This window comes from Acanthopagrus latus, chromosome 7, assembly GCF_904848185.1.
Source record: "Acanthopagrus latus isolate v.2019 chromosome 7, fAcaLat1.1, whole genome shotgun sequence".
NCBI lineage: Eukaryota > Metazoa > Chordata > Actinopteri > Spariformes > Sparidae > Acanthopagrus > Acanthopagrus latus.
In genome coordinates, this window is record NC_051045.1 from 4,004,611 (window position 1) to 4,018,712 (window position 14,102).

A 14,102-nucleotide genomic window follows, 5' to 3' on the forward strand; every position below is an offset into this window, starting at 1 on the left:
TTCCTCGCTGACTCATGATAGATTAGAGTCAGACTGTTGCCGGGTGAATCTTTTCTCCTCTCAGATGGATAAAGTTGAAATTGGGATTGAGAGTGAAGCAGCGGTGGTTGAAGCGAGGCGACGGTGGAGAACAAAGGACAGAGCAGAGGAGCTGAACCGTGGAAAGGTGGGAAAGATGGAACGTGAGGGGGAAGGGGGGGAAACGGAGCGCCCCCCGCGGGCCGTCTGAACTCGGGTCTGTTTACAGCTGCAGGTGGCAAAAACCAACTCTGATTTAATTTACATGATTCGCATGAGCACGTCCTTCAGATACGCACAGACGCGGCAATATTTCTCCTCTTCGTCGCCGCTGAAGCCGGCGTTGGCTTGTGCCGCGCCCCTACCCCCCCTCGTCTCTCAGTGATTACAGTTTCTTTAAGAAGCAGACATCCCCCTGGTGGGCTGAATTTATTAATAAATTTGGGTTTGATTGTATGCACCGAAGCCCCCATCATGAGCTGATTTGTATACATACTAGCACATTAGTAGATGTGCCTACCACGAGATAGGCCTTTTGAATAATTAATGTTTCTATTAAGTGCCACGGTGCCTCCCACCACGGGCCATTAATATTGAAGAGATGTAAGCCCCTGCTAACAGCGGAGGGAATGACATCAAATGAAGCTGGGAGTTGGATGGGCATATGAAAGGCATCTCCTCAATAGGCTTTGGCCGTGACTTCTGTGCGGGTTTACAGTACAGCAAAGAGGCTTCCCTGCCTCGCAGTGACAGTGAATAAACATCTAGCTGTTGCCTAAGGACAGAAAAAAAAGTGTAGGATTCCTCTCTTTTTTTTTTCCCTCCCTCACAAAGCGAATGCAAGCTTATTGTTGATATTTTGAACACCAGAGGGATGGTGGGGCTGTCAGTCAGTATCATGGCACGACTGAACTCTCCTCACTGCTGAAAGCCTCTGAGAGAGCTGCTGTTACAGTACGCTTGCTTCCCTTCGTAAAACCGCCAATAGGACAGGTGAATAAAATGTTGCACGCTGAAGTGAGACAACGTGCGATATAACCCCAGATTTATACCTCCCGGTAACTTAAAGCAGCCCGTCCAAACAGCCAGCATCGGCGTACTCCCCGAGGAAAACACAGTCATCCTCAGAAACACCCCGTATCGCGTCACTTCGTCCCTTGTTTTGTCCTCTTAACAGGCTGAAAAACTCCTCTTCATCACTGCCCCGTATCTCTCGGACGACTACAAGACATTTAAGACCCTATAAAGTATTTAGGATGTAGTTTGTTCGGGGGGGGGGGGGGGAACAAGTGATCAGTGGGGTTTTTATCAAGCCCATTAAATGCTACTCACAATTAAATGTGACATGCTCGAATTAGTCTGAGCGCCGTCCAAAGACAAAGAGATTAGCTGCGAGCTCCTAAATTGTATCGAGGGCTATTTAATTTCAAAAGCGGAAAAAAATATCCAGCCGCGGTGAAATGGAAATACGTCTACTGTCAAGTGGTTTAATTCTGGGAGAATCTCTTCAGAGCTTCGAGGAGATAAAACTCTTTTTTTTTTTATGAATGTGTATATTAAAGATTGATAGCAAATAATACACAGAAGGAATGCTGACATTGTTCAGGGGATTAAAAAATGATTAGCTCTGAATTGTCTTGGATAATGTCATTCAGCTCTGTCAGCTACTGTGGTACAGTGACATGCTAGGCTTGCATAGCCGGAAGGCAGCTGGGGCAGCGCGTTGCCCTCTGCTCTATGTATTGAGTTTAGCCTCGGCTGCATCAGCACAACTTTCCCCACCATTACTTCAGCTGAATAAGTCAACACTTCGCTGACAGACTTCCCCGGGCTGTTCACATTGACAGCCATTTCTTCACCATCTCCATCGCTTTTTCAGATTTTTCTCTCAAACTAGCAGATTATCTTCCCCCAAAAGAGACCCTTTATTTTCTGGAAGTTTCTTTCTCGTGGATTATAATGCCTCTTTAGTCTTTTTCTACGGCTGTCGCCAAATTGTGCACAACGTCTAAGGGAAATGGTGGCGGTGAGTGCTGGCGATGCTCTGATCCCACTGAGCTGGAGAGACAGATTATTCTACAGAAAGAGCGGGGGAGCTGGGAGTGCGATGTGCACGCCGACTGGCTGTTTGTTGGGAATTACCCTCTATTGACAGTGTGACAATGCCAGGCGGGCAGCAGCACTTCTAAAAGGATTACACAGGGAGCATGGCATGGCAGCACTGGGTGGGAACGGGCGGGAGGGGTTGGAGGGGAGTAAAGGCGGCAGGGTGTGCATGCATGTCCAATGAGGTTTCCTCTTCCTGTTCCCTCTGAAAGTCTGAATGTTGAGACAAACAAGCAAGCCGGTGCTTCGAGCGGGAGGAGGATGTGTCACCCAGCCCGAGGGAGACGAGATGATGAAAGACAGAAAGCGAAAGGAGGAAGGAAAGACGCAAAGAAGAGGAAATGTTTCAGGGAAATATAAAGTCAAATTCCGCCCCTCTAAAGAGATTATTACCACTGTGTGACTGCAGTAGGTTCACTCCGGTCTGCCGAGGTCATTAGGATGTGGCTCACAGGCGGTCTTCATGTACAAGGAGGGTCTTTTATGGATTTTGTTCCTTTGTTTGTTTAAGAAGTACAGGCACAGAGACAAAGAGCAGCACTTCTCTCACGCCTCCCAGCCGGGAGACATCAGTGGCGTGAGTCTTTTGAAGTGGTGTTTTCTTTTCCTGTGATCCACTCGTGAACCGAGGCTCTATCTGCCAATGGGGAGATCAGTCAAATGGGTTTCATGCATGGATTAGACTGTCTTCCTGTGCTTGGTCCACCGTGGGAAGGGCTCCATGTCAGCCTCAAGGGTAGAAGGAGGAGGTCTCCCAAGCTTTTAGCATGCCCATCTGTGATGCAGCGCTGCTGTCCTGTCACCTCCCCCGCCTCCCCCACCTCCCCTGCCTCACCTGTCATGCATCGCGGCTGATGGGGCCGAGCAGAGTGGCATCCACGTTCCCTCTGCTCCTCATCCCGTCCCTTCTTCCCCTCTGTCCTCTGCCCGCCTCCCTCTCCTCTTCACTCTCTTATCCTCTCTCAGGCCCCTTACATTGCTTATGTAACCATCACGAAGTCTATTCGAATAGCTGCTGCCATCGCCTGACATGGATATATTTAGCCATTATGTCCCCCCCCCCCATACCCTGCATGCCCAAGCAGTGCTAAAAGATTCATGTATTCAGACCCCTCAGGCAGTGCAGTGACACACTTACTTTACATCCAGAGCAATTAATGTCCACTGAATCTAGATTACAATGCCGGTGTCCCACAGGGAAGCCGCAAAGCCCTAGTGGGTGTTGGTGGGTAGGGAGGGGAGGGAGCGCAGCAGCACTCTGAGGGGTCGCCGTCACGTGGCACTTTGCGGCTCAGTAAGCGGGCACAACTGGCTGTTGTATTTTTCCCTTCTGCTTGCATGGCCAGTAATAGCATATTGATTGTTTACGTAGCGCCAGCAGCTCCACACAGCCAAGTGACAGTCATCTCCTCCCCACTGCCCTCCTCTTTCTCAGTCTCCTCTATCTCACAGCACCGTCTTCTCTCTCCGTCTCCTTCCTCTGTTTTCTCTCTTCCTGCTCTCACTCTTTTATCCGCCTCCTCCTCCTCCTCCTCCTCCTCCTCTTCTCCTCTCTTGTTTAAAGGGCTGGATGACGGCCAGGTCGGAGCCTCAACAGGGCTCTGCGGCACAGAAGGCAGCGTGCCACCCTGTGCCAAGGTCATGCTGGGCAGCCATATTGTATTTTATGAGTAGGTGGTCTGCGCTAAGCATTAATATGGGCCCTTATTAGACTTACCATCCATGGCAACAGCAGTAGTTTTGGGAGCAAGCACCTGCCCAGGATGTTAAAAATCCATCTGATTTGTCTAATTGTGAAGTTTATTTTATTGGATTCACCGCTTCTTGATTTCTGTGAATTAGTTGACGAAAAAATAAGTTTAAAAGTGCTTTTTCTTGTGTGTGGTTTGTGTGTGTGAGTATGTGGTGTTTAGACAGCAAGAGCAAAAAAAAAAAAACAAGAACAAAACATTACCTGCTGTTGTGATTAGCGCATGCTTCTGGCACAATGACTCATGGCATGTACTGACATTCTGGATGCAGGCGTGGGAGTGCTCTTAATTGCTTTTACAGCCACCTGGACCGAAAGAGCATATTTACCCCTGAGCATCCGCGCAATCCCATTTTATAGGATTTTAAAGACAGGTCCATAGCCGAAGAGGGAAAACATCTTTTTAATATCAGCCTCCAACCGAAAAGCATTTACAAGATTCTCCCTGACTTTTGTGGCCCCCTGTAGGTGACACCTGTGGCCGGGCCACCTGAGGGAGGCACGCGGGTGACCATCCACGGCACGAACCTCGGTCTGGCCTTCTCAGACATGGTGGGCAACGTGGAGGTAGCAGGGGTGAGGTGCACGCCCGTAGAGGACGGCTACATCATCGCTGAACAGTAAGTCACACAAACGAAGCCAAAACAAATATGTACTGTAGCTGCTCTTAGCTAGTTAGCTCGGTTAGCCGTGCAGCTACCGGTGAGTGTTGGCGTTTCAACCACAAGCTCAGCAGCTTTAGACCGGGATGGGATGGTGCTTGCTGGTTAAAATGCCAACTTCACAATACCTATAAATCATACATTCAAAATATTATTTATGCTGTTTTTTTCACATTCTGTTGATTTAAGTTCAAATTTCTTACTCGCCCGTTAACCGCAGGCACGAGGGAAAAGTTTGCCATATATTGCTCACGATGCAGCGTGGAAATGTTCATTATTATATAATTACCCAATTTGTGAACAACATAATTTTCTCGCCAAACCTCCTGATAGAGAAACGGCACAGATAAAATGATAAACATGCATTAAAATCAGTTATTAACACTCATACTACTGCGCACCTACACTGGCGTTGATTGATTACTGTATGAATGTGATATAACCGGGAACAAACTCTGATCAATAAGTGTTTTACAACCAAAAAAAAAAGCTGTTTTCCCCTCCATCTCCCACCTTAATGAAGACTGGAGCAGGTCCAGACAGTCTGGCCCTGACACACCACTGCTCCCCCCTCTGCAGCACACTAGCCCAGCTCCCACTCTCTGCAGCTCATCTAGTCAGCAACAATCCCAGAACAGCTGTGTGTGTTTACTTGTGTTTACCTCACTAATTGTCCCATGCTGTGCACACATCACGTTAAAGTCTGTCCTGTTCACCCTGAACTAATGAAACGTAGCCCGTGCGTCGCGACTCGCCCACCGCGGCCCCCTTTGGCAAGACACGCAGACGTTACGGTGGTTTAACCTCCCCAGGTGATGCCGACCTGATCGCGATGGGAGAGGCAAAGGATGTGCTCACATGCAGCTCAGACGCTTTACATTAAATATATGTTAACATATTTGGTTCAGGATTAGGCTGGATTGCCTTTGGGTACAGATCGTTATTCGTGGAAAAAATGCAATTCTTCATGGAAGAAAAATGAATCCTTTTTGAAGAGAGGAAGCTACACAGCTAGCAAAAAAAGCCACTCATGCTGTTGCATCTATAGGTTAAATATGGCACCACTTAAAATCAGCATGTCACTGTTCAGTAATTTACCACAGGTATCACATGTTACTACAGAAACATGTAGTAAAATGTTGAGAGTCTCTCAGGGGTGACGAGCGCTCAGACATAATCAGCCTGTCTTCTGTTAGCGTGAAATCTCTCCTCCCTCCGCTGACCCGGAGTCAGTTAGAGAACAGAGTTAAAGTTTTAAATGTATAGCCGAGCACCGAGGCGCAGCTGACACACATACATGTATGCACACACACACACACACACACACACACACACACACAGACACGCACACACAGGCTATCACAGTCGTGGCTCTCAGAGGAGCCTTTAACCCTAATTCTTTCCTTGGCCTACTTCTGCCCTCAGAAAGAGAACAGCTCAGCACTGCACCATCGCTGTTACTCGCATACTTTGAGCTTCACATTGGCTGTTACAATACACATATCACACACACACACACACACTGTATGGTCAAACATGTTCTTGCACAATCGCTCCAACTCACTGCGGTTCATCGGATTCATTCCCCGTTTTCTGGTGGTGTTTGAAAACCATCATGTTACAGTGTGCCCGTGTTTCCTTTCTGCTCTTTACTGGGCAGTTGTAATTAAAATTCACTATGTGCCACTTGGCTGTAGGGGACAATTTGTCAGCAGCGCACTGATCTGACAGCACTTTAATCCAACTGGGGACAAGCTAGGGAATTCATTCATATGGCATGTAAAAAAAAAAAAAAAATGGACTGAGCGAAATTAAAAAACTAACCTGTGACCCCTGTAGTCGCACCACGAAGGAGTGGGAGTCTTCATCTGAGCCCGACTTTATTCAGAGCCAGTCGGGGTCATATCGGCTCGAGGTTCATTATATGTGTGTCCTTATCTGACTGTTGCTGTTTGTTTCGAGTGTTAATTCAGTCGCCAGGCTTCCTATGGTGGGCTGGACAACAAAAGGGAGGAGAGAAAGCATACATATTTATGTGTGTTTTATGTTACTACTTCAGAGGAGTGTGTGAAAGCCACTCCTGCTTTGAAGAAGAAATCTCAACTTTTGTGGGTTTTTTTCAGCAGTCAGACGGGCTGATGCTCGGCTGCAGCGTTTCTTTTGTAGCGGCTAAATTGAATCCTCATTATGGAGGATTTAGTTTTAAAAATAAACCTCAGGATTTACGGTCCCTCGGTGGACAACATAAAAATGTAATGTTCAGTTTTGAAAAAAGCCAAAAAGATTTCCCGTTGGAAGACGTTCAGGTGCGGTTTGTGTTTCTCTCAGGCCTGGTGAGAAGAGAAACATCGGTTCTGTCGGAGAGTAAATCCTCCTTTAGCCACTTTCCTCCACACCAGTTTCAACCAGCGAGTCATTTGTTGTAATTCGGATGATCAGCGCTGGAGAAATAATACGTCTGCTCTGCTTCATCTCCTACCTCTGCCATCTGCCGAGCCACGTATTCCATCTTTCTTTTCCTGCAGTGTGATTGCTCCTTGTACTTTATCACTCCCCGGCACCGCCGATCAATAGAAGCCCTCGTTTTATTATGTCATTTGATCTCGTCACCTGCGGCGCTGGGTGACGCCTGATCACATGGCGTGATTAAAAACTGCATTGATCCCCGCTGCGTGATTTACATTAAACGTATCACGCTGGCACAAAAAACCATCAGCGTCAGTAGTCTGGTTGTTGGTGGGGGGTTTACATCTCCTCTGGTTGTGTTGAAGTGCCAAGAGGAGGAGAATCACCAGTCTCCTTTTAAAGATCGTCATGGAGGGGGGTCCTCGTCGATGTCTGGATGTGTCCCGTAATGAAATGAGTGAGACAACAGAAGAAGATTGCATTTAGAGTGGAGGATAAATCGATATCAAGCAGAGAAGTGTTTTGATTACTTTCTCTCGACTTCGCTCGAGGATTCAAAAACGTATAGACGACTTCTGAGACTCAAGTCGTTCCCGAGATTGAAGTTATTTATTTATTAATTGTGTTGCTTTTGTGTGTGTGTGGTTTTTTTTTTTCGTAGGATCGTGTGTGAGATGGATCCAGCTCACGCCGACACCAGACCCGGTCCAGTCCAGCTGTGTGTTGGCGAGTGCAGACCAGAACTCCGGGCCCGCTCCTCGCAGCTCTACTCCTTCGTGGTAACGGCGGCAGTAACACCACATCGCTCCGCGTCCTCGTATGATGTCGTTAATCACGCCGCACAAACTAAAGAGCTGCATGGAAGTGATATAAAGTGTACAGTCGCCTCAATTAAAAGTGATTTGTACCTTTTCCGAACAAAGTAATTGTTTATGCGCCGCGGGCAAAATAACAATGTGCGCGTCGCCATGACTACCGCTGGTGTAATTAAGCAGCTCCGTGGATGTTTACTTGTTACTTTGTGAAACAACATGCTTCCATTAACATCACAAGGTTTTCAGAGGGGTCGCCGTTAATGATCTCTGGTTGTAAAATGCTGTTTGCCTTTATTGAGACGGGATCACAGGGTTAAATCGGTGAAGGCGTAGGTGTGCTACAGCGCTCTGAAAAATGTTATGTATTCTTTGCAACTCGCTAGCTGCATTAGGTTGAGCAATGCTTAATGGATAAATAAGATATAATGCACCTGTGGCGCCATGTAATCATAATTATAAGCTTTAAAGCCAAATGGTAGGACTTTGTATGAACCCCATGTCTGTTTTACATTATAACCCATCACAAGCATCCTTTTAATGCATATATATATACACATATATATAATGCAGCTGTAGTGCTTTATAATCATTGTTCTAATCATGCATGAATACTCATAATCATTTATATTAAAATAATAACAAGTCATTATGATGCCAATCCCTACAATCCATCAAAAACACACGTATAATGTTATGTAGTAGGCTTATAGTTCTAAGGAATCATCAATTTTTAGAATGCTTTTTAACAATAATCAACGCATTATAAAGCATTTTATAATGATACATTGATGAAGTATTAATACCTGCTTAACTGCCCAATTTTTATTTTAATAATTGCCAAAATGTCATTTTAAAACACACTGCAGTCACTGTTGTAATGCTTTATTATGTGATTAAAAGCTGCTCTTTGTGGCAGATGGGTGCTTGAATTAAAGTGAAATAAAAATCCCAGTGTTACAGGCAGATGTAACAGATTACAGGCTGGTTATAAATCTCTGTAAGTGGTTATTCTGTACTTCGAATAAAGTGGGAAAATGTGGTAAAAGTCAATGCAAGAACAGGACTTATTAGTCTAACCACAATAATCATAACTCATTAAAAACGCACAACAGGTTGTTTAATATCCATCCATAACCATTAATTCGTGTGCTGGTTTTGCATTGACTTTGCCCAATTTTTCCACTTTATTTGGAGCAAACATTGACCACTTAGTGACTTATAAGCACGTTGCAGTGTATTATGATTATGATGGTTGTTTCTTTCAGTGTTTTTTTAAGTTTTCGTAAATTCTGGAAGCAAACGCTCATACGCACTAAAACATGAATGAATGGTTGATCAAACGTGAGATCTTAAGAGGGAGGGATTTGACGAAAGATTTTTAAAAAAAAACTTGCTAATGGAGAATCAGCACTCCGCTCGACAGGTAAACATTATCTGCTCCCCTCTTCACACCTTGACGTGCACGTTTCCACGGATCTTTTGTCAGCTGCCGTCGTCTGCCCGGCCTTTTTTCGATTTGCGCTCCATCACACCTTCACAATTAGCACTCCCTTAACAATTAACAGCAGCCGGTAATTACTGCTGTTGTTTTTCAGACTACCTGCTTTAGCCTGCCTCCCTGGTAGTCTCACCTAGCTTGAGTTTCACCGGTGTGATGCTCTCGGCTGTGGAGTAAATTCCTCCGCTACTTCTTCCTCTCCCGCGCTACAGCTGCCAGTCTGGGAAGCAGTGGAATTCCTCGAAGAGTATCTCGCCCTAGAATTGGTACTGCTATTCCCTTAGACCACGCCAAAAAAAAAAAAAGACAAGAAAAACAGCCAGAGAAGCTTTTTTTTTTCTCCGTTTTCCCGATAAAACACACTCCCTCTGTGACCGTCTTTTCCAGCCAGCGGTACTTGAGCGCTTGGCTAAGTGGCAGCGTAGACGACAGCGTGTGCATTTAGCTGTTCTTAAATTGTCGTTTGTATGTTTGTGCACACAGAAATGTGTGTGCGCTCGCCTGCGTGCACACGTGCGCGCTGCTTGCACGCGTGTTTTCTCTGTATGACGGCCTGTCTGCTCGGATATTTCTCCATCTGTCTGTGTGATGGCGGGCTCGCCGCCTGCAGCTGTAAACACTAGTTATTTTCAGACTGTCTTTAAAAAGCTTCACTCAGACACAAGCGCGGCAATGCGCGACACACAGGAGGAGGATCTCTCAGGGACTCTAAGAGCTCCTGGTTTTATCCTCTCTTCTCTCCACCGGCGCTGCACTCCACCGCCATCGGCCTGGCAATATGAATAACTGTAATTTGCAGGGGGATCTTTGATAATACATGAAGGTTTCAACAGGTTCCCCAAAGTTGAAGACACCCACCGTTTTTGTCTGCCTTTTGGTTTGTCCTTTTTCTCTCTGCTGCTTCAGTGCTCTCACAGTCTCTCGTAACCTTTCTCGCTCTCTGTTTTTGTAGACTCCCTCAGTCACAGGTCTGTCCCCGAGCCGAGGTCCAGAGTCCGGGGGCACCAAAGTGACCATCATGGGAGAAAACCTCGGCGCCGGCAGCAGCGTCAACGTTCAGTTTGGAAACCAGACGTGCGAGTTCTTCGGGTGAGACTTTCTCCTCTTGCGCCCATTTCCCACCATAAAAGCGCTATTAGCAGCCTATAAAGTTTAATTAGCTAAAAAAAAAAACAAAAAAAAAAACGCCTGAATGATCGGGTTTTGTTTAACAGAGGCCGTTCGTGGAGAGAGGGCTTTTTTTTATTGCACACTGAGATGAGGCGTAAATGTGAAGTGTAAATGAAAGACACAAATTTAAATCGCCACAGTTTTACAGGTTGACATTAAACCATAATGTGAATGTGAGGAGGTGAAGCACTGACAGTTGTCGCCTTTATTAACTGATTTAAAAAGTATAAAACACAAAAAAAAAAAGAACACCAGGAACATTTCAAACGCTGCCCATTTGTCTTTGTTTTCTGTCATGCTCGTCTTATATTTCTGTGTAGAACTCGTTCTTTGCATTTTGCATTCATGTCTTTAATACACACGGACGGCAGCGCAGCTCTTTGACTCGGCGTTTCTTTAACTTTTCTGAGTTGCTACATGCATCACTGTCAGAGGATATTAGATATAGGGCATGCTGTGAGCGAATGGAGAAAGAACAAAAACAAGAGCTCTTGCTCCTGAGATGATGTGGATTATTCCCATTAAATAAGCCGCTATATTTCACCGCTTTCTTGTATTTTTTTTTTTTCCTTCCCCCTGCTTGATATTACCGAGAAATCCCCCGGGGGAAAGCCTCTCCCTCTCTCCCTCTGTCAGAAACTTATGTAAATCTTAATAAGGTTTTGATGACCTACTGCATCAAACCCTGTAATAATAGCTTCTGGAAAAAAAGAAAACTTGGTGCTCCTATGGATCCCTCTTTCTTCTTCACCCACCTCCCCCTCCGTCACACCATATCTTTCAGTTTGTTCATCTGTTCTCTGCTCCCCACTATTTTCTTTTATATTCCTCTTGTCTCTCAGCCTCACAGTCGCCTTCCATCTCACTCCACCCATCCATGACTGTAATGTTGTAAGGTTGAGGGACTCAAGCCAGCTTTTAATGAGATATGGGGCTAATTACTGGTTTGTGTTTCTCCACTGTATTCCTGGCATGGGAGGGAGAGGCGGGAGTGGAGGACTGGGGTTCTACCTCCAGTTCTCCTTCTTCTAATGAACTGGGACAAATTCCGGAGGGTGGGCAGGTAGAACAGGAACATGATGGAGCAGGAGGGGAGCGCACAGGAGCGAATATGACGCTGGCGGAGGTGCTGCTTGGCTCATTTGCACCTTTGCTCGTTCGTGTGACCAGATCAGCGAGATCATAAGTTTTAGAACAGCCTGAAAACCTCTGAAAAATGTTCTTTCTTTTTTTTTTAGGGTTTCTATTAAAAATGTCTTCCACACAGTAATTAGAGCTGTTATTTATCCTTGGCAGAGGATGAAAGGTTTTGTTGTTGTTATTGTTTTTTTTTTTTGCCGTCTTCAGTTTCAGATAATTACAAAACAGGGCTGGTAGTACAAAATGCATAAGCACAGTCTGATATTACAGTGATGGTGTTCCTGGAATGTCATAATTAATGTTGCTAGAGGACCGTCATAGCTTTGCAGACTGGAAAAAAAAGCTGGTTATCCTTTCAAACACATGTTTAACGTAATTAAATGGTATGTTTGAACCTAAACCCAACAAAGTATTTTTATTGCCTTAACCTAACAGATTATTTTTGTTGCCTTAACCTAACCAAGAACTTTTGTTGCCTTAACCTACCAAAGTATTTGTGTTGCCTTAACATAACAAAAAAGTCAGTCCAGTCTGAAGGATGTCACTTTCTGCACTTTATCGAGTGCCTTGATACAGATTTTAATAAATCCTATGCTGTGTCTCTTGCAGGCGGACCATGACGGAGATAGTGTGCTACTCCGCTCCCTCCCTGTCCGGGCTCGGCCCGGTGCAGATCAGCGTGAGTGTGGACCACGCCCAAATCAAGGAGAGCCTCACCTTCGAGTACATAGAAGACCCCACCGTCCAGCGGATCGAACCGGACTGGAGCATCGCAAGGTAGAGTCACCGCGTACACATACTCAACAAAGTGTAAATATTGTTTTTTATCCACATTCTCACCAACCAATTCTGAGCTTTCAACGCACAAATGAAGGATTTCCTCCCCTCATCCAAAGCTTTAGATCCAGCCGGTCTGAGACCAGTGGTAGTAAGCAGACAGCAGTCAATATTGCACTTTCAATTACTGTTTGGTTGCCTTCCAATTAGTCTGGATCTGATAGAAGTGCCACAGTGTGCAGATTGGAGCGCATGGGCACCGTTAAGACCCGATATTCTCCTATCGAATTCAGCGCTGATCCATCTGTTGAGTTTCTTTGGCAGATAGATACACGTGCACTGTACACTACTAATTAAAAACAAGAGAGGGATGAGGATGAAATGGAGGCTTTAGAGAACAATGTGCTATCAGAGGTGCGAGTCCACAGCAGATGGCTCGGGCTTAGAGACGGAGTGTGAGGGACACTGCAACAGAAGAGAGACGGCACGGAGGGAAAAGAGGAGGAAATGAAGAGAGAGAGAGCGGGAAGGGAATCATATTGGTCAGACATCTTGTCTTTTTTGTGTGTAGGATGAATAGATAGATGGACAGACAGACAGACAGACATTTTTGTAGGCTGACCCCAGACTCCCTTTAAAAATCACTCAATTTTGCGAGTTCTTGACTTGAATGCAATAAAACTTATAAACTTGTGAATTGCTGCCGATGACACATTTGTTATTATTTGGGCCTTCTGATAAATTCGGCAAATGTCATACGTTATTATTTCCTTTCTATCTGTCTAAACATTGTCACTTGTGATTTTCTTTCATCTGTAACAACCGGCTTGTAATCGATCACCAGACGAAGCTCGCTGATGCCAGGTGTCAACAGACTCATGGATGGATGAACAGATAGATGGATAGACGGACAACACTGCGTCAGACTTTACAAATACAGTAAACAGTAATCAATATAGGCTAGGTCTTTGTCGCACTTGACAAAAGTAACCAGTCTCCCTTGAAAAATTGCTTAATTTTGTGAGTTTGTGAGTCAGGAGAACATTTATACGCTTTGTGAGGTTCTGTCCATGACACTGTCATACTTATTTGGGCTTTCTTGGAAATTCGGCAAATGTTATACATTATGTTATTTCTTCCTATGTATCTAAAACATTGCCACATGTGATTAATGATCCATGTGTCATAATAGACAGATAGACCGACCTACACAGTAGCTGACCATATAATTTGATGATCCTACAGACAGCACAAGGTCCGTCCACAGTAACTCATGCTCCCGCAGTGAACCCACAGTCTCATCACAGGCCCGTCTGACATTCATCATCGCAACAACTCCCGGCCGGCATCTTTATTTATCACGCCACGCTGACGAGCGCAACAACAAAAAACAACAAACATCAGCAGCAACCCAAACAGCTGCAGGGGGAGCCGCACATCCAGCGGCTTCGCTCCCGCTTTGTTTGTGTGCTTTTGTTTTTCACGCCGCCGTGTTGCGAGGCAGCCCAGGACCACCGCCGCATCGCTCGAGCCGCCTCAGTGTTTCAAAACCCAAACCTGCGCTAGTTGATTACAGCAAGTGAAGTCAGTTAAAAAGCATCTTTAATCACCCTCCGCTCCAAAGGCTATTATCTCCCCAAAGAACCTGAAAGGATGAAAGCCAGTTTGATGCGCTTATATTCGACTGATGGTGAATATTCTGGAGAGGTGCGTTCGGGGCAAAGGAGTCTTTGAACTGCTCCGTTTTCCTTTTTCCTCTC

General features: G+C 45.5%; 1 protein-coding gene across 4 annotated transcripts in view; it reads left to right on the forward strand.

Moving 5' to 3' along the window:
* Positions 1–14,102, forward strand: part of plxna2 (plexin A2) — a 183,337-nt gene that overhangs the window by 124,126 nt on the left and 45,109 nt on the right. For all 4 annotated transcript variants that reach the window (XM_037103945.1, XM_037103944.1, XM_037103946.1 and 1 more), the window contains exons 13-16: positions 4,343–4,494; positions 7,604–7,721; positions 10,208–10,344; positions 12,175–12,342. In XM_037103945.1, coding sequence (XP_036959840.1) covers positions 4,343–4,494; positions 7,604–7,721; positions 10,208–10,344; positions 12,175–12,342 — 575 coding nt within the window. The remainder of the gene's footprint in view (positions 1–4,342; positions 4,495–7,603; positions 7,722–10,207; positions 10,345–12,174; positions 12,343–14,102) is intronic.